This window comes from Molothrus aeneus, chromosome 4 (assembly GCF_037042795.1).
Source record: "Molothrus aeneus isolate 106 chromosome 4, BPBGC_Maene_1.0, whole genome shotgun sequence".
Lineage (NCBI taxonomy): Eukaryota > Metazoa > Chordata > Aves > Passeriformes > Icteridae > Molothrus > Molothrus aeneus.
The window spans coordinates 46,665,648-46,689,147 of NC_089649.1; the positions used below are offsets into that span (position 1 = coordinate 46,665,648).

At 39.0% G+C, this 23,500-nt stretch overlaps 1 protein-coding gene across 1 annotated transcript in view; it reads left to right on the forward strand.

The window, feature by feature from the left end:
* SCFD2 (sec1 family domain containing 2) overlaps positions 1-23,500 on the forward strand; it is a 183,932-nt gene that overhangs the window by 69,130 nt on the left and 91,302 nt on the right. The window contains exon 5 of the mRNA XM_066548432.1: positions 9,795-10,044. Coding sequence (XP_066404529.1) covers positions 9,795-10,044 — 250 coding nt within the window. The remainder of the gene's footprint in view (positions 1-9,794; positions 10,045-23,500) is intronic.

Genomic DNA, 23,500 nt, shown 5'->3' on the forward strand with positions numbered 1-23,500 from the left:
TTTTTCGTGGTGCTAAAAAACTGGACAGGAAAATTATTAACCTGATGCACTTCATAGGATGGAATGAGATACGGTTCTATAATTAACTTTATTTTATTCTCCAACCTGAAGAGAGGAAAAAAAGGTTCTTCCGTGTGCAAATCATGCTGCAGTGAGTGTCCTCCAATGAAGATGTTCTGTGAATGAAAGATTCCTTCCACACACAAAAATGAACCAGGCATTCTTAAGTTATAAACTTATACATATGACATCTGCCTTTAATCACCATGAAAGTCTGAATCCTGCTTGAAGCACAGTGAGCCTTGTACAAGGGCTAGAAATGTCAGTACTCTATCGTGATAACATTTACTGTACTGATTAACGGCTGTGGTGCTTTGCAGCAGAACGATAATCTCCCTTTTTGTGTCTTTGTGTTGCCATTGCGTCTCCTTCCTGTGGTTCCAGCTGGGCCTGTGGACAGGGCAGTGGGATCTCCTCTGCAAACCTCCTATGTCCATATATTTTTATGTATCATGTCTTTGTCTATCTGGAAACCACGGTGTAAAATATTTCAAATACAATGCAAAACATTTTCAAATTAGCTACTGCTTAAATTTCTACAACAACGTGATCTGGTATCTAGTCTCATACAACCATCTCATGCAAGTTGATGTTTTAAATGTCTTTCAAGTTTCTTGACATCAAGGAGTTTCAGTCACTAGTACTTTAGTAAATTCCAACAGTTTTTGTTTTAGTGTAGATTGTTTTAGTGGTAGATTTTCACCAAGTTTCTATAATCTCAGGGATACTGCAAAATGGGGTATGTTCTGCTCAAGATAGTACCCCTATTCAGCATATTTTATGTAAAAGTATGATCTCTAAGTATCACTAAAAAATACCAGGTGTACATTTGGCCCAATCTTAGTTAAAATCATTATTTGAGTGATGCTTTGGTGCAAACTGGCATTGTGGCTTGTGGCAATGTATGATTGATATCCTGGTTGTCTGTTAATATCAAGCTTCTAGGGACAGAAGTTGACTGGATTTATTTTAAAAAGTTTGATGGCAAGATAACACACTTAAACACAGAAAGCCAGAAAACAAATGTCTTTCAGATGGACCCAAACAGTCATGCAGGCTCCAAACTCCTTTTGTTTTTCATTTGATAGGACTGGTTTTGCCGTTTTACCCTGATTCCCAGCCCTCATTTTTCATTTCTTGTACCAGTGTCCACCGCGGTCTGACCCATCACAAATGTCTGGAGGTTTTCCTGCAGCTCTGAGGAGTTTCTGGAACATTTGATGGTAGATTAACATAGGACTGAAGGAGGAGGCATAAAAGGAAGATTTGAGAGAAAAGAGATGCTATAAAAGGCAAGAATGTGAAGGAAAAGAACAAGATGGCCCTGTTTCGACTGTCAGTCTGCTTTTATGACTCACTGCATACAGCCTTCACAGCATGTATTGCCTTCATCCTTTTTGCTGTTTCTGAAGTGGTTTTCCCTCACAGTTCACAATTCCTTTCACTGCAATCAAGAACCATGCTAACAGTTCTACTCGCCAGATGTATTTAATGCACAATATTCTATTCCATGAGACCACTGAGTCTGTGCTTTCTGCTTGTTTTCTGCCCTTCCACCCTCAAAAGTCTTTGTGAAATATGCACACCACTTGGAACATCCTCACCAACTTGAGAACTGGAAAAATCATAGTTTCAACTTCCCTCGATCCTCATGTGCTTTTCTTCACTAGATTCAAGAGCTGTCTCATACTCTGAAATTTTCTTCTGTCCAAAGAGACATACATAAATTGTTATTCTTCCTTTTGGTAAGGAATTGTCTCCCACTATGAAATTTGCTCTTTCAATTGTTTTGTAACTCCTTTCAATGTTATCTCTAGTTTTTCACATCCTCTTATAAGTACGGACTCGGCACAATATATAGGAATTAATCCTGACACTGACACATACTGTAGTAAACCTGCTTTCCTACTTCTGTCCCATGGATACTGTCTTTTATAGTGACATTGGTCCTTTTGCCTTGGCCTTGATGTAAGTATGTTTATTACGGATTGGAGCAAAAATGCAGTTGAGCTAGTTTGTTTAACAAAAAAAGTTCACTTCTGCTCAAAAACAGCTGCCTACAGAAGATTAAGAGAAGTGGACAAGGTTATATGATATTCTCCCTGTTCCAACCATTATGAGTTCTGTAACAGTTATGGGGTTTGTGTATTTACTAATATTTGATGGAATTTTTTCCCCCTGTGAGATTTCCCATAATCTTTGCGAGCCCAAGTAAGAATTTAGCAGCACAACAACATTTGGCAAGATGTTCCACATCTGAGCAAATTGCATGAGGAAATACCTCCATTTAATTTGCTCTTTAAACTGGCTCCTTTCCAGCTTTGCATATTGCCTCTTTCTTCTTTTGGTGAGACAGAGTGAGCAGTCATTCCCTACCTGCCTTCTCTAGTCCACTCATTATTTTTTTAGACCTTTTCTCTCTACTGGGCCATCTATTTTTCTCACCTGAATGATTACAGCTAGTCATCTAAGCAGGAATTCAATCCTTTTCTTTGTCCTGAGCATCTCCCAAATCTTTTTCAGTAATCATCTCTTGGGACAGAATCCCCTCCTTCTGCAGACATGATCTGCACTATTGAATGACCAAATTGGTTATACTATATTTTTCGTGATTTATACCCCTTTTATTTGTTTTCTAACCCTCTGGATTCTTATCCTTTGCTTTGAAAGCATGGTTGAATGCTTTCCCATTGTTTCCCTCGAAATTGATGAGATTTAACCTCATAGGATACTATGTTCTCTCTGTGCCCTTTTCTCAGTTTTGAACCCCTACCATGTTCTGGCAATTTTCTCAATATTCCAAGAATTATAGAAACAAACAGCTTCAAAAGCCATACACAAAAGATCCTGACATGCAGAGCACCAAGATCTTTTTCTGATACCGGTTTTATCTTGGCTGTGCCTGTATTCCTTTTTCATTCTGCTGACACTGTTTTTGCTCTGCTGATTCATGTTTTTACCAAGCAAGTCTGTAGAAGCTATCACAGCTAAAAGCTTTGAGTGAGTAGGTTGGAAGTATTCCCTTTTTAACCTGCTGATGAGTCTCTCATGTCAGACATGAGTGATTTAAGTAAAATTCTCATTATCCTTGCACAGGTTCATCTAATAAAATCCAGACTTATTAAATATCCTTTTTTTCAGTACACTGTTGCTGCTGAGCCCCCATGAACCCATTAAAATATCTTTACACAGCTGTACATGTCGATGATTTCCAAAGAGAGAGGGAAAAACTGGACCATACCGTGTAATCGTACATTGCCCAACAGCACAACTCACTACAATGAGGTGATTTTGGTGCTGTGGAAGAAGAGATATCAGTGGGTATTTGAATTTTCTTAAAATATCTAAGTCTTGCAGTACTGACATAGTGACAGAATCTGCTTGTTGCAGCAGAAGAAACAGAAATAACTGAAGACATTGTAAGATTAAAAATAAGAAATTGTTGTCAAGCAACTGTGGTCCTCAGTGAAGACAGGAGAAATGTGTTAAGAAGAAATCTTACTTATGTTGTTCAAAATATAGTTTCTTTTATGTCCTAAGGATATTAGTTAAAGAAAAATACTGGAATACACTACTTTGGCTGTGGGATCCAGATGAAATCCAATTGCTTAGGTCATGATCATAGGCTAGGGAATTATTGGCAGAAAGAACTGTCCTGGGCTTTGCTTTTGTTTTGGTTTTAGAAATGATAGGGCTTGAAGAGCTTGTTTTAAATACTTGTGTTGTTATCACATATTAGCTGTTAAGTGTCAGTGCTGGTTTTTTGGAATTATGCAAGACACATTAAAAAATTATCTCTGACCAGAAGAGCTTACAGATGTTGTGCTTTTAAAAAGTTTCATGTTGTCAGTAATTTCTTCTTGCCTTTGACTTGTCACTGTGTTCTATAGTAACTTCTAACATCCTGGATAGATATTCATCAGGTATATCAAAGGGCTTTTGATATCTGTAGTGTTGGCTGATAGACACCAATTAAGCAGCTGGCCATTTGACAGTGTATTGAAGAAGTCATCCAATGAGCAGGTGATTATTTCTATAATTTTCTTTTATCTCTTGGCAACCTTAAACTCTAGCTCATCTAAGCTTTAAGTTGGCACTGTTGCATAAGGAGGCAGTCCAGTCTTTGTCCTTGACAACTAGTGTGTTTCTGTGGCCAAGCAGTAAACCCAAGCTGAGAACCAGTATGGTTAGAATTATTTGATTTAATGCACAGTCACAGAAACACTCTAGCACGTGCGCAAGGAAGAGGCTGCTGTGGTGAGTGGAAAGTGAGAATGAAGTCTAATTGGGAGAATGTGAACAAGGGGTGAATGTGAATTTGTATCTTTGACAGTGTGAGCCAGGTCAAAAATAGCTTCTGGAAAGCTTACTCCTTTTCTTTCATTTGTTTATAGTAAAATTTTAAGATGCTGTCTCTCTACAGGGAGAGCCTGAAAATTGTCTATCCAGTTTTGAGAACATTTTTTTTCAGTACACTGTTGCTGCTGAGCCCCCATTCCTCGGGCAACGTTGTGCCCGAGTGGGTGATAAATGCAGAAAAGAGGGCAGGAGATTGATTTGCCTCTGTAGGGATATTTCATTGTAACAGAAGAATCATTAAAAGTAATGACAGAGACTGGTCCTAGATGGTCCTACTGTTTCCTGTGTCTCTTACTAGCAGTTTAGTTCTGCACTGTTTTCTTTATATGTGTATTCTTGGTGGGTTTCTGTATCATTTATCAAGTGACTAGACAGACACTGCCATTAAAGAGAGGAAGGTGCAGTCTCTTGGTATTGGCAGGGGCAAGTCATAAAGCTGTTTTGGTCTCCAACAAAAGGCACTTGATGTCTCTCCTGATCTTGAATAGCTTACACTTTTTTTTTAAACTGGGGGCAGCCATTTACTGCCAGCATCTTATGCCTCCACTCTCAAACTGCTGTGAATTCACTCACTGCTTTGTCTGCTTTCCCCTAAGGCCAAAGTTTGCTCATTCTCCCTGCAAGGAGAGGCTTTGTCAGCCTCTCCCCAGCTGGAAACATAAGTTTGAGACTAAAACTTTACTTCCTGACAAGGAAAATACACAGCTAGTGGACTTTGGTTATCTAAAATCACCTGTATGCTCTATATTTTGATATACACAGATTGAAGTGTTTCCTAATGGTGAGAGTGTGGTACTTTGAAGAACTTTTTTTCTGTGTTATGTTCTGGGTTGCTTATTCCTGAATGATACCCTAGAAATATGTGAAGATAAGACAAAGCAGAGGTACACTTTTTTCAAAACCTGCCTAAGTCAATAATTATAATGATTTCAAGAGCTTCATATGGTGAATCATAATTTGAATGGTAAGATCATACTTAACTGATTTATTGTGTGAAATCACTAGTCACATGTAGGCCATTTAATAAAAACTAAATACATGAAATAATTGTTTTGCAGGGAGTACAGACATCTTCCCACCCATATGGAAATTATGTGCAACCAACCCCAAATCTCAGATGGCCAAACAGTGTAAAACAGCGAGTAGCAGCATTTGATTTATGGGCAGCTGAGCACTGCAGGCAGCAAGGACTCCTCCTTAGCTTGGCAGCGCCTGTTGTTTTTACTAAAATGACTATTCCTGCAGAGATCTATTACCATCAAAGGATCTGAGCCAGTTTCACATACCCATGAAGTTCTCCTTCGGTGCTATTGTCACTTTTAGCAGTTAGAATGTTCTTGCCTCTGTCTGGACAGTGGGAAAGTTAATATGCAGTGTGCCAAATCACAAACCACGAACAGTCAAGCCCAGGTAAAACAGGAAAAATCAAATAGGGCAACATTGGAAAGCTGCTTATTCCACATCTCTTTTCCCACCTAAGTTATCAATAAAAGGAGCTGTTTTTAAATAGGCCCGTCACAGAGTTTGGGGCAGCAAATTATCCAAGGGCTTGTGAGTTTCCACTGATTCTTCTGCTGGTTTTACCTGCAGCTGGGTTTTGGGGTTGTTTTTAGTTTTGATTTTCCCCCAAAAAATTATTCACTTATATAAAGCTGTGTGGTTCCCATTCCAAGAAGTTTTGTTTAACTCATGCAAACTCTGAAGGAATTAAACATGTTTTGCTTCCTGAACAGAAAGCCACTAGAATATTAACATACTGAGGTAGTCTCTCAAGATTTATCTCCTCCTTCCTCGCAGATTTTAAAGAAAATAAATTCCACTTGGTTGAAGTTGATTTTTGCTTTAATGTTTTTAATGATGAGTTGAGGACACTGGGCTGGAAGCACAGGGGTTACAGTGCTCAGTTCTCTTCTAAGTTTTGTCAGGGACACATGTTAATTCAAGTAAACTCTGAACCTTCTCTTCCTCCCAAACTCACTCTTCTTTTCTATTGAGAAAAATAAGTTTAATGATACATATGGTTTTAGATTCTTACAGGTTTTTTTAATACTGAAAATAATGCCTCTCACAGAATTGCAAAACATTTTTTTCTTGAATTATTACACTTCCTCCTAATTCCTGTAGATCTTATAAATAAGATTTTGAAGCACAATGTCACGTTCAGTGTTTAAACCCCCCCTACCCCCCCAGAATATATTTGTACTTTCTTCACTATTATCCCATCTGCCAAAATTCAAGCCCTTTGCAAAAATCAGCAAATTGACATCAGTTTGTTTATCCTTAGGAACATCAAATTATTACACCGCTTAAGTTCTAAAAATAAATAACTAAAGAGGGTGGAGGGAAGAGATGGAAAACAACAAAAATCTATCACAAAGTCTCTCTGAATTCTGGAGAATGTATGATTAGAGCATTAAATGTCCAAACAATGCAACTGAGCAGAAAGTGTTCGAACTTGAGCCCTTTTAGCTGGCTCTACATTAACCAACACTAATGTTTTTATACAGTCTTTGGAAAGCTCAGAATTGACCTGTTTTTATTATTTTTATTGGCTCCCTTGATGATAGACAAATGGGGCTAACTTGAGGCCAACATAACCAGCAGGAAATTTGGGTCATGGGTAGTTACATTTTTAAAACTTGTGTTCTAGAGCTGTTCAATCAGGGTAATTGATTGATTGTTAGGTGGTGCAGGGAGCCCCTAAATCACTCGAGGTGGCCAGATAATGACAATCTGCCTGTGGATTTTGTTTGAGGCAAATTTCCCAACTCCCCGTGGAGCCATGCTCTGCAGTGAAGTTGTGAGTCCCTTTTTTTTTCATGCACAGTCCAGTCCAACTGGCCTGTTTGGACAAAATAGCCTCTAAAACTTGGAAGTTCCATTTGAAGTCCTCTGTGGTGCCATTTCCCAAGAGATAAGGGGAGAAACATTCCAGAGAAGTTCATACCCCAGAAAGACCCTACGTGCATTCTGAAGTTAATGGTTTATTACAGCTCTTTAATTTTTTTTTCCTCTTTCATTTTTACTTTGAAGATAAGAGGTGGCAATTGTTACTTGAAGTTGTTGAGTTTTAGCCTGTCCTACAGTAAATCACCCTGAAAGTTTAGACATGATTTTTTTTTAATCATGTATGTTTGAAAGTTTGCCAAAGATGCTGTACATGTGTATTTGCAGGAGCCGTGATCCTCAGGCAGGAGCTGCTCACTCTACTGTTCTATACAGCCATGGGCATCCTCAGTGCCCCATGCCTGTGGCTGATCAGTGCATGCAAAATACAGCTTTTTCAAGAACTCATCTTGGTGCTGTAGCAGCATGCCATGCACTTAGAGATGGAGTGAAGTAGAGTTTGTGGACTGGGAGGGAAGGAGGGACATAGATGATGTGCCAGTAGATAGTAGATGTTCAATAATACCTGGCATAGGTCTTGCCTCTTCATAAAAATGAATTCAGGTTAATATAGACTGAAGCTTGTCATCTCCTCCAGAATAACTCCACACATAGGTTTATCTTGATTTCTTAGATTTTTAGGGCTTATTAGGCTTTTGTTCATTGCAGATGGCTTCCTTATGATAGATGCATACCTCTGAATTCCATGAAGCTTTGTCTTTTTCCATCTTAGGATCTGAAAGAATCTGTACTCCAGATCAGAATTTATTTGTGTCTTTTTCAGAAGAGAAGAGATAATACTGAATTAATAATACTGAATTAGGGCTCAGTTGAAATCCAGGAATCAAACAGCCTTGTTTTGAGGATGGCCCAGCTACCAGCACATGCCAGACCAGTGCCAAGTACCATAGATTTGCTTCCTCGGTGGAGCAGTGCTTGGACTTACTGTGTATGAGATTTAGCACTCTCTGCCCAAACACAGAGGGTGCCAACCCCTTCTGGATTTCAGAATGTTCCTTCTTGGCTCCCACATGCTTTTGACCACTGCAGCTTTGTAATTTACTGCCTCAAGTCTGCAGTTGCACTTACTGTTAGGTGTAGTGGATAGTTAGAAAATTCTTCTCCAAGGTATGTATTCAAATGGAAACATAACATCTGACCACACTGAAGTCCCAGGAGAGATGGGTCCATGGCAAAACTTGTATGCCAAGAGCAGGGTGGGGTACCAAAGTCTACAGAAGTGTAGTTTCTTATAGCACAGCCTGGAAAAAAGCTTCTTGGAACTTAAGTAATTCATGCTTTCTTAATGATTGAGATCTGTGGTGGATCAGTGTAGGTATAAAAATGATAGTTTATTAGATCCTTGTTAGTGTTTCTGAGACTGACAAAGAACAACTAAAAATACAAACATACCCCCTGAAATCTTTTATGAAGTACACCAGCAGATAAAGCTTTCAGTGTCTGTGTTCCTAAAGCCATTGCATGGTTTTGCTGTTGTCTAAACTTGCGTCTCTTCCTAGTATGTTTGATTTCTCTTTTATTTACTTATTGTGAATCAATTTAAAGGGTAAATTATTGGCTGTGGTGCCTATTTACCATGGCTAGTCTGTGTGAAGTTACTGTTATAACAACCAAGAATAAATGCCTGCAAACTTGACTCCTTGGATTACAAGAGATTTGATGTTTCACTGTACACTATGAACTGACCCACAGGTTGCCACAGGGGGATCTTTTGGGTGATCAGAGAACAAGGGGAGGGGTACTGGTGTTGCAGGAGACCTCCTGGATGGACCTAAGCAATCACTACCACCAGGAGAGAAAGACTGTTCTTTCCTCCCACACCTCCCTCCCCATCCAAGAGCAGAGTGTTCCTCCTGTTTGCCTTGCAGCGTTCCCACCTCTCACCTGATCCTGCTGCTGAGCTCCCAGCTAAGCCAAAGCAGAAAATTAGCATGTAGAAGTTTCATCCACAGGTGTTTGTGGGCAGTAGGCTGGCAGTTTGATGGTACAATTAATCATTGACCTGCGTTGAGTGGCAGAGAACTGCACAATGGATCTAAATGCCAGCCCTGGTGTTGCATGATGTGGATGTCAGCAAGTCAATGGAATCTGGGCTTTGAACCCCCTGCTCATGTACAAAATCAAACCCGAGGATAAAGCCTAAAATTTAGAGGAAGTGTTTGACTTTGTACTTTGTACCATTTCTACCCATACCAAGGGATGGATGCTCTCATCCTCTCATTATACTGGTACTTAGAAAGATCTAATATTAAGGCTTTCCAAGTGCTAAAAGGCTGCTATCATGAATCCCTGAGAAAAAAAACTATAGACAATTAATAAACTCACTGTCTGAGCAGCAAATAAATCACATCACCATCTGCTGACTACTGAGAGTGTGAATATTGAATGATGTGCCACCGGAGTATGTCTGGTCCTAACTTACAAGCACTATGGAGGTAATCTGACACAACCTTCCTTCTGTTTTTCAGACTATTGGCGAGTCAGAAATGCCCAGTGTTTTAAACCAGTTATTGCCAATGATCAAGTCTTACAACGAAAGGACAAAAGATGATTATGCCTGTGAGGACTTCCTTGTTTTGCTGATATACATATATTCAGTGGTTGGAGAAATCAAATGTGGGAAAGAGCTCGACATAGCTGAAGAAAAGGTGAAAAGGGCCCTTGTCAAGGCAATTTGTGAAGAGCCAGAGCTATCTCCCTTGCTGCAGAAAATTACAGGTAAGATTCTGCTTTTGTGGTGAGAAACTGGATGTCTGGGAACGTGTGAACTGGGAGAAGTGTATAAAAATGGCTTGACTTGTCTGTGGTGCTGAGAGTACATGAGTAAGCACAAGGATTTCCTGTAGATTTGTTCCATCTCCTCTGTTCATATATCCCAAATGCTGACAGGCTGTCCTTGAAGAGTGCTGAGTCTGATGAAAGCACTACAAGTTGTTCTTTTTCTTAAAGGTTTCCTAAGTTTGTGTGTTTTCATAAGGTAATCTTTTCCACAATTTCTTTCACTGATTGGTGTAAAGTTGACTCTGGGAAGTCAGAATTAATCCTGGAAACATGTTCAGTGAACCACAGTTGCTTTGTGAATACGAGGAGCTGGCTTGTCTGGCATAAAAGAAGAAATGTGTCTAAAACCAACATGGAGCATTTTGCTGACACAACACGAACATTAGCCTTTAAAAATAGCATGGTAAGCCTTTTTTTAGATGAGCACTCATAGAATAGGAAAACCCTAACCTCTTGTTGCTGGTATCACGTTTTAGAAAAAAAAACCTAAAAACTTAATTTTAAATGAATGAGCTCAGGGGTGGCCTAGCATGGCAGAGGGGATCTCACTTTCTGCTATCAGTTTTCTCAGTATTTAGTAATATTGAGACGAGGTCATCTTGGAGGTGGGGAGCATATGAACATAAATCGAGATGTTGAGAGGAGCTTACAATTGAAAGCATTTGCCAAGAATGGGCCTAAGTGGGGAGTCTCAAGGGAAGTAGAATAATATTGCTGTTGGTTATTCTGGTACTATTCCCTATGGACACTTCTAATTCAAAATACAGGTGTGGTCTCACTGGTCTGCTGTTGCTTTGAGTGTAAAATACTGTAATAGTTAAAGGACTTAGGGTAGGAATGAGGTCACTCAGTCATATTTGCACTGTGGTGTTATTTTAATACTCCTGGCCACAGTGCCCACAGTGTTCCAGGCTTGTAGGCTTTTACCTTCCTGTTTTTCAATATGTACTGCACATCTTGTCCACCAAATGGTGCTTTCCTCACAACTTCAGTGATGTCTTCTAGTGAATGGGATGTAGTAATTTCTAAATCTCTGTTTTCATATTTTTCCCTTTCTCCAATAATCAGAGTTTTAAATCACAGTTTTTTCATTTTCTCTTCATTGTGCTTAATGTAAGTATGTGAAGATTTGTCTCTAAAACTTCAGCCAAATACTAAAGAGAAGCTGAGAAGAAACCCAGTACAGATAATTTTAGACCAAGTCCATCATTATTAGGTGATGAAATTAATTGCATAACACAAAGCCAGAGTCTTTGTATCCTTGTATTTCTCTATCTGTGTTTTAGTACAACCATGTCTGTGCAATCTGCACAAGTAGGTGACAGTATTGCATACTTCTTGTATACTCATTGCTTGATACTTTTTTGGTTCTTCAGCATTTTTTGGTTTTACATCTTATTTATTTTGAGTTATTCATGGGAGAAGGCAAAGAAAAATAGCATCTATTGTCATAACCAGAAATAAATGTCATGTTGGCAGCGAAGTGTCACATGAAATTTCTAGGAATACTCCATAGGTACTTTTCAAGCCTTTATTTGTCCAACTATTTGCTTTGTCAGTGTTAGTGGAATTTGCTGAATTTGCAATTTGCTGTATTTGCAGTACAGTGGAATTGGGAAGACTTAAAACTTGACCAGGCTTAGACCTATTCCTCCTTGATCTCTATTTTGCCAGGCTTGTGTTCTACAACCTGCTGCTCTCTGAACCTTAGGTAGCTTCCTTGCTACTTGAGAGGCAAAGCAAATCAGAACTAAAGGACCATCCACAAACTTTCCTTCAAAGGCACAGCAGGACTGTCTTTGTAGCAGGGCTGAAGGTCAGGGAATAGAAAGCAGTGATGGTTTCTCCTTTTTGTACAATTATAGATATAGTGCCAAGACATATTCTGCTACCAGCAGAACATCTATGAACTACAGACTAATTTCTTTTAGCAGATGCAGGTTGGCATATTTTCACAAAGTCAACACAGCTCTGCAAGTTACCAACAGCCACGAGTCTGGACAGATCGTGTTCCAGACCTACAGCATTCTGCCCTCATTTTACTTTTAACTCAGAAACAAGAAAACCTTTTTTGTTCTTAAGGGGCCACCAAAGTTATAGACTAAAATAAATTTCAATAATGCTTAAAAGTACTGATTCATGATCAGAACAAAGTAAAATGCTCATGGTAATTTATTTTCACCTGTCCATCAAGGTAAGTAATAGGAAGAATATTAAATGGGATGGATCAGGAGAGAAAACTATGCCAGTTTTTTTGTGATTTTGAGAGACACTGCCTGCTGGCTCATTCCTTACCTCCATGATGAAGTTTCAAACCCTGCTGGCAATCCATGATTGGACAGCCTGAGTTGTAGCAAGAGATAGCAAAATTTACTGTTGCCTGTAAAAAAAGGCACACAGAAGTAATAATAGGTAGGCTGCAAATCCAAGCACTTCAAAGTTGAGAAATGCCAGTAAATAATTTTCCCATGTAACCATCCTTTGACTCCTGTGTGCATTGTAGCACAGTCCTCATTTCATGATTATATAGTGTATTTTCTATGAGCCATGGCTGCATTCACTGCATGGACTGAACACCACAGAGAACTAGAACAATATAGCTTCAGTTATTCTCCACATGAGGAAGAAGCACTAATAAAGTAAGGGAGACTCTTATGATATTCAGCAAGTAACTTTTTATGGCTCTCAGTTTGCAGTTGATGAAGTGGACTGGTGCTCTCAGCTTTGTGACTCATTTTGGAACTTGAAGCAGAAAGTCATTAAATTACATTTTGAGGTATTAGTGATTACATGTCTTTGAACAGAGGGGACTTTGTGCTCTGCTTCCCAATACACCTGGTGCCTGATGTTTTTAGCTTGGGCCCAACACTGTACTAAGGCTCTGTGGTTGATTTAAATTGAAATTTAAATTAAACTCCATATCTTAGCTGTGGCTCTGAACTGCTGCCTCAGCCTTTTGCTTTCTTCTTTTCTGCAAAGCATGGAAGTTGTGCAGTCTTGACAAGTACATATTTTTCTTGGTTTTATTTGTTGTTCCCATAGAGTCACTTGAGAAATACAAAGCAAAACCTTTTAAAAGCTTTAGAAGACTTGTCTTTTGGGATCAAATTATCAGTCAAAGTATTAATCAGGTTTATATGAGTTATCTTTTATTCCTATTATACTTGTTAAATGTAAACTTAATGATGCTTGTGTGACTCCATGCCTATAGGAAATCTCTAGTTATGTGACTACTTCACAGAGTTAGTGCAAATCTCTCCCAAAAGAGGCTGCCCACAGTTGCATAGGGGATATTTGTACTATTTGGTGTTACCTAGTGAAAGTGGACTAGTATTTGCAGCAGTACAAGGAAAGCAATTGTCAGAGACAGGGCCTGTCTGTCCCATTGGGCACACTAGGTTACAGCCCTCTGCAGAATACGTTAAAGATGCAGCACTTGCACAAGTTTATATTGTGTAAGAAGAACAAGCCCTTCCAATTTCCTGGCTGTTGAGTGTTAGGGTACTCAACTTTACTGTTGCCTTAACATATGTTTTCTCAAATATTTGTACAATAGCATTCTGCATTTATGTAACACCTTGTTTCATTGAAGCACTAAAAATATCCTGGAACTGTTAAGTAAAATGAAAATGGAGTCCATTAATCACACATTGAGTTTTAAGAAATATGATACTAATTTTTGCATGCATAATAATATAAAAGTACATTAGCAGTGTCTTGTTTAATGGAACTGTTAAATAATAAGTGTAGTGCGAGAGTATCCTAATGCCTTGGGTAATAAAACTGAATGTAACAGTTCCAAGATTTCTCCTGGGTGTAATTTATCTCAAACATATGTTCTTCATCACTGATTCCAGCAGAATGTTACAAATTGGAGGGGAAAAAGAATAGACCAGAGCATAATGGAAAATGATGCTTTTCCCAGAATGCTAGGTTTGGGAGCTTTAGGGGTGGGGCTTTTTGGCAGCTGTTTGAAAATAAACCCGCTGCAAAATAGCATATTTATTTTATCATCTTATCTGTTCATCTAGTTTTCTAAATGTCTGTGTAGAGCTGTGTGCAAATGCAAACGTCTGCAAAAGTAATGCTAATAGAGCCACAAAGCAATAAAGGTCTATTTTTTCAGCTGTGCCATTCTCTTTTTCATCTACAAGTCTCTGTGGGAGCTTTGTAGAGCAGATCTGCCTTCCATGGTGTGCTCTGAGGACTCCCAGCCCAGCCCCAGCACAGACAGCTGGCTGTGCTGCCCATGTGCAGTAACTTCCACCTGATAGGGCTGTATCAGTTCCATCCTCTTGAGCACAGGTGTAATAGGAATAAAATTCCTCTTTTGTGCCAGGAACTGCTGCAATTTTTAATCACAAAGTGTATTTCTGGACCTTTCTCTTGCTTTTTCTAAATTCTGTGTGTTATATAATGTGGGGGGGGGGGGAAACAAACTGAGAAATCTTTAAGTTAAGACCAAAGTGGAAAAGCAGAGTTCTTTAATGTCTAGAGTCTTGCATAAAGGAAATACAAGCTTTCTGAAGTCTGAACTGTACCCTTTTTGACCTATGTAAAAATCTAGGGACTGGGAATCATGTCTCTTTATCTTTTATTTGTCTAGAGATACATCTGAATCTTTGGCTGTGGGAGGAGAGGCTGGATGCTATTTCTCCCTCTTTTCTCATAGATTTGGGTTAAATTTGAAAGAACAGAATAAAGATGATGGGCCAGGGGAGGATTCCTTGCCCATGGCAGAGGGGTTGGAACTAGAGGGTCCCTTCCAACTGAAATCAGTCTGCAATTCTGTGATTCTGAGATTCTGTGGAGTGTAGGCACTGCCATATTGGATTAGACACTTCTCAACTGATTCTGCTTGTCCTCAGCACATGATTTTTTGGGGAAGATATTTCATATTAATGAAGTTACATGCTAATGCCACTGTGGCCTAAGTGTCATTAATCCTAAAGTCACTCCTGGTTTTGCAATAAATGTTTGCATTCCTAGACAGGGACAGCCAGTTCTCTCAGAGGACAGACATACACACTTTTATTTGGTTGTGGTCTTCACTGCTGGATTGGAGCAACAATTTCCCAAACCTGGCTATATTATGGGTGGGTGGGTAGGAATAAAAATGGCTAAAGTTATACTGTATCCCCTTTAGACTAAATGTGCCACTTGTTTTGTGAAGGGGAGAGTTTTCCCAGCTTTACAGTAGAGGTATAGCTCAGGTATCTGGTAGTGATTTTTTTATTCATACAGAAAAAGAAACCATTGTTTAAAACATAAAACCCAAGAGTGAATTCTGAGTGATTTTAAAGTTTCCATGCTTTTACAGAAAACAAGTGTTTTCTGTAAAGTTAATAAAGTTTGCACTAGTCCATTGGGAAGCTAGCCCACCCCCTTCCTTGCATCCTATCTTATTTCCAAGTAATCCATGATTTTGCAGTAGAATTGATGGGAAAACATAGTTGTGATTTAAAAAAAAATGAAACTAATTATGGCAACAAGTAGACAGATTAGAGAAAGGGTTAATCTGGTGTTTCTGTGTAGTGTAGGTATTTAAGTTGGGAACTATAACTGGCTGTATTTATCCAAAATAAAACTAAAACATCTGCAACCAAGTTGTTGCTTGCTGTCATTTAGGGAAATACAGAAAAAAAAAATAATATTGTCTTTTCTGAATTTGCAAAGATTACATAATTCAAAAAATTAAAAGTTCTTTGTTTTTAATGTTTAGAGAAGTCTTAATGAGCTGTGCTGTCTGCAAGCTTTCTCAAGACCTTCCCTTTTGCACATTCAGACTTCAGGAGTTCTGCATTTGCATTATCTGCACAAAAAACCAAGAGCCATGTGTAAGCAATGCTAGATCCTTCTGGGGCGTCCCTGCATGTCTGGGTAGAGGTTTAAAAATTGATCCATGATTCTTGGTGTGTGGAAATTGCTGCCAGTAGGTTTAGTAAATAGGCATCTGCTATTTTGCTACCAAAACAAAGCTTTTTAAGCGCTGTGGTTTAACCCCTGCCATCCCCATGCAGCCCCTCACTCGTCTCCCATGGGATGGAGAAGAGAATCAGAAGACTAAAAGGGAGAAAACCTGTGGGTTGACATAAAGACAGTTTAATAGGCAAAGCAAAAGCTGTGTGCACAAGCAAAGCAAACCAAGGAATTAATTCACCACTTCCCATGGGCAGCCATCCCCAGAAAAACAGGGTCCATCATCTGTAACAATGTCTTGGGAAGAAAAATGCCATCCTTCCAAATGTCTCAGCCCTCCCTTCCTCCTTCTTCCCCCAACTCTATATGCTGAGCACGACTCCATATGGTCTGAAATATCCCTTTGGTCAGTTGGGGTCAGCTGTCCTGGCTGTGTCCCCCTCCCCGTTCCTCGTGCACCCCAAGACTCCTGCTGGGGTGAGGTGAGGAGCAGAAAAGGCCTTGAACTCTATGTAAGTACTGCTCATCAGCAACTAAAATATCCATCTGTTATCAACCCTGTTTTCAGCACAAATCCAAACCAGACTCATACCAAATACTATGATGAAAATTACCTGTATCTCAGTCCAAACCAGCACAATAAGCTAAATGGTTCATGTTAAGATTTCACAAGGGTTACAGAGGGTGAGAGAATACCTTAACACATCAAATAGCTAAACATTTTGAAGGTCCAAATAGGCTTCTCTCAGAAATACTGATTAGCTTCTTCTAGTCCTAATTCTTGAATATGTAAAGAGTCATACTCATGCCTAATTTTAGTGGGACAGCTTTGCACTCTGGTTTGAAATGGGAAGAAGACCTCTTTCCACCATGGGGTTAGTCTGTCTGTGTGCATGATTGTAGGCTCCATTGTTTGAGTAATCTCTGTTCTGTTTCCTGCAAGCTCTGCAGCTCCATAGTGAAGACAAATGCCAGAAATGTCACAGAGTATGATCTGTGTAGAGCTATCTGTACATATCTGCTGTGATAGAGAGAGGAGCTGCAAATATTGTTGTGCTGTGGCTGTGCAAACATCAGGGCTGCTGCCTCACCATGGGTGCATTTCCAAGGAGCAAATCTTATAGGCTGGCTCTAATCAAATGATAGAAAAAAACTCAGATTATGGCAATGTTTCTTCCTCCTATGCTCCCTGTGTCTCCTCCAACAACAAGGAGAAGGTTTTTGTCCTGCAGAGTCCTCCCAGGCTGGCATGCAGATAAGATGCAATTGGAATGAGTTTTCCCTTTTGGGTTAGGCAACAAAATGTATTCTCTGTTGTTAGAGCTAAGTAGTTTCATCATGCAAGCATGCAGGCATTAATACTGCAGCTAGAGAAAATCCAGATCATTTTCTTCCCAATTCAGAAGTGAAAGTCAGATGTTCAGGAAGCTTCTTTTCCTGTTGCCCCAGCTGATTTTATAGACACCTAAAATACCCCTCTCTGACTGTGTGTAAAATGACCTCCTGGTATCTCTGTTTCTCAGTGTGTTTTGGACATGATCCAGGGGAAAGCACTTGTGGTCCAGCAGTCCCAGATGGTGGTGGATCTGACGTTCACCCTGCCAGGAGCACTGGGATGACACGAGCAAAGCTGCTGTCTGCCCAGCTCAGGGGGTGCTTAGGGAGCGCCTGCACTTTAATTAATCCTGAGATGCTGCCACTGCTGCAGCACTTCAGTCCTTTGCTTCATGGTAACAGAACCATTGAGCAAAAAAAGGTCACTTCACATGTCCCAAGATATTTATCTGATTTACACAACAGTCAGAAGGATTTATGGGGATTTTTGTGATCTCTGCAAAAACAAGGAGGAATTGGGTATGCACTGAAGCAATGACCTGCTCTGCTTTAGCCGATGCACATATCCTGAATTTTATCAGCTCTCCTTAGGATCCTTGAGCTCTCTGGGACCACAGTACCTTTCTGCTGTGACCTTTCTAAAGGGTTTTGCCATTTCTGTTCAAAATCTGTGGATCACAAGTCAAGGATGAGTGAGCCAAATCAATTGAGCCAAATCAATTTCAGGCTTTTGCTTGGGTGGATTCCTGGTCTATTTTTCAGCTGGGAAACATGGAAGGGTTTCTAGTCAATTGTTTATAAGACAAATTGCAGTAGTTTTCTGGATTAATTTATATCTAAATTTGCATAGGCATATTTTTCAATAGGTTTAAAAATTTCAGGTGTAACTTAAATATCACTGTTAAAAAGCTATGGCCCTAAACATGAGAAAATCTGGCTGCTTTCTACACATGCAGGTATATTTTGTTTGGATTTCATGATGTACATTAAAATCTTTGGTAGAAGAAAATCCCAATGGAAGGTCAGTGCCATTGGGGATTTTTTTTCTTAACCTTTCATATGTTGTCTGTTTATTTTGTCTTCAACACCTGCTCTCAGTTGGTTCCAAACTGGATAGTAATTTTCATTGATGTGTTTATAACACGAAGTCTTTTTTTCTTTTTTAACATGAGACATATTCCTGCAGCTCTGCAGGCCACTGTCTTGCTGCCAACTTAGCAGACAGCCAACTGCAATGGGAAACTGATACCCTACAATTTTCATTAATGATTTATATTCTTTTTCAGCATGCAATTTCAATGGCATGTAGAAGATGATTCTAATATAAAATATATCTTTGCTTCAAGCATAAAACGAAAACTGAAGCATCTTCAGAATTGGGCAACTTTTTAGAAGGTACTTTTGTATGTATGTGGCATGGTTAAATAATTTTTTTCTTCTTTTCATACAAATCATTTCCTTCTCAAACCTTCAAGTTTTGGCATCATGTTGTAAAATTATCAGTAAATTTTTGCTGTTTTGCAGAGCACACCCAGCCTGGGAAACCAAAAATTGTGAAGTATTAAATAACTGTCAAAACAAAAAGAAAGATTTGCTACTCATCACTCATATGACAGAAAACTACTGAGATTGTTTTAGGATTGTTTTTCTTTTGTATACAGACACAAATGCTAGGGTATTTGCTGTAGATTGCAAAATGTCGCTTGGTTCATTAGAGTGCTTTCTTGTAAAAATTTCTAAGTATGCTACTCTAATTCCGGTGAATTTTCTATCTGTTTTAAATGCATGATGTGTTCTGGATCTGATGGCACAAGGACAGACAGCATTGCCTCTGCAGAGGCAAGGAGGAATAATTGCAGTCTTTAGATATTTCTAATTATTTTTTTCAGCTCAGTGGTGGTGATAATTCTCTTGAAACCTTGAGATTTTATCAGAGGTGAATGCTGTTCTTTGAATTTTGGACAGTCAGCCTATGTCATCTTAACAATCTCCACATATTTTAATGATAATGCAATATGTTGAAATCCAGTATTTCAAGGAGGAGTCAAGCCCACATATAAAATGGAGTTACACAGATCTGCTATACCCCAGTGTTAAACCAAAGAAATATTTTTGAATAATGGACAATAACCATGCAGTCTTTTATCTTGCAACACCTTTGCTGCATTGGTCACCTTACCATCTCAACAGAAGAACCAGGATTAGAAAAATCACATTTAAAAGAATTTCTAGAATTTAATAAATAGCTCAGGGATTTATGGTTTAAACATGTATCACTTGCCCATGCAGTTCACTCAGCATACCCATAATCTGATCATTGCAAGATTTTGGAGACTCATGGATTTTGGCTCTGGACCTCTGTTCAACTGCTCATTTTAGTCAAGATAATTTACTTTCTTACATACTTTCACATATACACAATATTTTAAGTGTTAGGTTCTGCTTCTGTATAAATTGGTGTGAAAACATATATTTCTCCTCATGGCTGCAACAGTCCTAAGATGAGGTTTAAGGGGTTGGATCAAACTGTTTTGGTCTTGTGTATGGATCAATTTTGACTTAAGAGTATAAGCAGGAATAAATATTTTCATTGGTATGTCAACCTTGCCTAATGAAACATTTTTTCCACATAAAAATTAAATACCTTCCTTATAAATGTTGTAGTGCTGCCACCATTTGCATTTTCAATAATGTCCAAATATTGTCTTGTATTACAGAAATTCAAAAACTCAGTACTTTTTACAAATCTCTTCATATGTACTCAAGCTCTAGTAAGAAGGAAATAAGAAGCAGATATTTTATGGTCTTTAATTTTAAATCAACATGGAGAAGGCACTCTTACAGTCTTTTCTCCCTATTTGTTCTTGTTTAGTTTTAAATTTTATAGTTGAGTAAATGTCACCTCTGGTGGTTAAAGTTCAGGTCAAGTTACATTTTGCTGTGACCCTTCTGCTCTCTTTTGCAGACACTCGGACTGTGGTCTGTCAAGACAGGAAAGCTCACAGATCATAGCCTAAGGATTTTTCTCCCCTCCTTCCCCCTCCCCTTTCACAGATATCATTTTGTCAGGCAAGGAAAGTAATGTTTGTAAAACTGGATTGAGGAAGATTTCTTAATTGAGAGTTTGGTGTAAATAACAGAATGGCGTTTGTACACAATTTTAAAAAGCCAAATGCATCACTAAGGCTAGTTTAGTACCAAATGTCTCATTCTCTCTTACTTTCCCACTTTATTCATTAAAATAAACATTCTGGAAGAAGTTGCCTGATGAGAGGTGGCAACAGCCAGTCACAACCTATTAGACAAATTTACCTAGGGAAAAACAATACAAATAAGGAATTTGACTTGCCTGGCTTTGTGTGAAAGTGGGGAATGTGTGGATACAATGTGTGAATGTTCCTTGTTGATTCAAATCTCCATCAGGCTTTTGTTTCTGGTGCTGTCTGTGCATGTTTGTTCTACAGATCTGTGTACACCACGTGTATTGATGTAGCCAGAAAGACCTTAAAAAAATAACACAGAGAGAGAGAGGCAGAATGAGTTGTAAAAGAGTCTTTGGGGACTGCTTATAGCCACAGAGAGGTGCTGCTGCCAGTTCAAGCTGCACTTCCTAGATGACATCTCTTTTCCCAGCCTTACTGAATATCAGCATGTCTGTACCAGAAGGCTCCCCAGAGATATGCCAGGATCCCAGAGAGAATTCTGACTCTCTTCTCTTAAAATGCTGAGCAATTGGAGAATATATAGAAATGGCAGAAGCACTCTTGTGTTATCTTAAAGGAGATATCTTGTGTTATCTTTATTAGACTGGAGGTGCAAAAGAGAAAAGCCTAACAAAAATTTGGAAAAAGCCATGCCTCCAATTGCTTTGCCTAACAGCAGATGAGACCTGGGAGTCAGAGGAAGTGAAACAAATTCTTCAGTTTCTTCATCTTTTGCACCTTTCTGTCGTCTTCTCCATACTCTGCCCACATTCCTGAAAATCCTGTGCACTAAGAAGGAATGGCAGAAGTAGTAGGGGTTAATTGATTGCTTCTGCGTCTTAATGTTGTTCATGCTAAGGAACTGCAATTCTGGCATTTGTTAACTTTTGAGCACTTGCCTTCACAAGCTCACTGTTGTTCTTTTGATGCTTTCAACATAATTTATGAAGTAAGCAAACAAAATTCTTAAAAGCTGAAACATTTTGACTGTAGAGAATGATATTTGACTGGCAAGGTCAAATAATTTGTCTGCCCATTATAGCTGTCTAGTGCTTGAACTAGTGAAGTGATCAATGCAATGGCAGGTTGTTTTCTTTGTCTTCCAAACCAGCAGGTAAACATACCACCTAGGCTTTGCAGGTATTTGACAGCAACAGAGTCCTGAGGCTTACAAAGAATTAAATCAATTCGCGATTTTCTGCCTATATTCTTTTCTGCCTATATTCTTTTAGCTTCTTCTGTGGCTTCATGCCACAACTCTTTTCCTCCACCATTTATCTCATATTCTTCCCTCTCCATTTGTTTTTGCATCTGCCCCCATTTCCAGCTAGCTGCCTCTGTCTCTCAGTCACCCACATGTATCCAGCCCTTAGCTCCTTGTTACACTTGCTTTTTTGTTTACCTTCTCCTAGAGTTTGTCATTGGCTTCCCCGGACTCCGACCTGCAGGCTGTCTTGTACCTTTGCTGCGTTCGTGTAGGTGAAGTATCTTCTTTGTCTTTGTTATTCCTAATTTCAGGTCAGGCATTTATTGTGAGGAGACTTCAGTGACCAGTTGTTATCTGCAGGTAAAAATGTCATAATCTTACTATCTCACTCATATTCTCCAGGATAAGCTACTGAGGACAGTTCCATCCACAACTGGTTATGAAATTAATTTTTAAAAAAGAAAAAAAAATCAATAAAATTAAACAAAGAGATGTTTGGGTTTTTTACAGCTCTCTAAAACTCTCTATGTTGACACCATCCTACATTGGGCCCCCGAAACATTTACTTGTATTGACCAGAGATAAAAGTGAAGAATATTGTGTTTGTTCCTGTCACCTTACTTCAAGGCAGGTTTGAAACAGGGACCTTGCATGTCTGTCTGTTTGTCTGTCTGCCATTCTATGGCACACAGAAAGAGCTTTTTGAGGGTGTGACTCATCTTGTTTAGTTAGGTGTCTTGAACCAGCTTTAGGAAGTACCTGTCCCCTCCATTTCCAAGGAAGAGCTGTGGGAACCATTCTTCACCAAGCTGGTTTTGTACTTACAGAGCAGATATCCCTGCCTGGGTTATGGTTTTTCTGCCAGGATCCACAGCAGGATGGTGACAGTGAGTGCCCAGTCTGTTCCTGGGGGCTTTCATCAACAAAGGTCAGGCTGCAAAGTTTGGATGTTGCTTTGTTTCTGTTCATAATTATTCATTTTGGCTTTTTGCTTTTGTTTACATTCTGCAAAACCCTTTTTCTTCAGAAATACTCTTGTATTGGAAGTTTATCTTATATTGGAAGTACATCTCCTTTTACCAACACTGTCCTTGTCCAAAGGTCTGGATATTTTACATTGAGTTCATGGCCCCTAAGTTATGTTTATGATGGTTCCTTCTCAGTTCTTTGGCTTACACAGGAAATATGCATTTGTCTGGCATGTATTTGAGAAAGAAGAATATGTATACATGGTAATGTATGCTCATTTATAAGTTTTATGAGACATTCTTTGTTACTTCTGCTTTTATTTGTCATGCCAATTAACCATCTTCTCCTTCAACACAGTGCTTCTGGCAGATAGACAGGAACTGGAAGTGCATCATGCCTTTGATTTTTTTAGTGAGTGGGGCTTTCTGCAGTTTTTAATGCACATGTCCCTTCCTTAATTAACTCTCTCTACAGCCCTGAGTTTAAGGTGCGATCTTGGGAGTTGCCTGTGCAAATAATTTCTTCCAGTCTCTTATTTATAGTGGTGGATGGACTGATTTAATTTGTTTTTCCTTGTAGCAGTTGTGATTGTTGGATTTAATATCTATTTGATTCTAGTATATTTTGCTAGTATCTCTTTCCTGGTTTTCTGGAGATAAACTGCAATGAGTCATAAAGCACTTATTCCCAGAGATAGCTTCAGCAATTGAAGGGAAACCATGAATACTTCAGGCAAAAGAACTAGATATTAAACATAGAC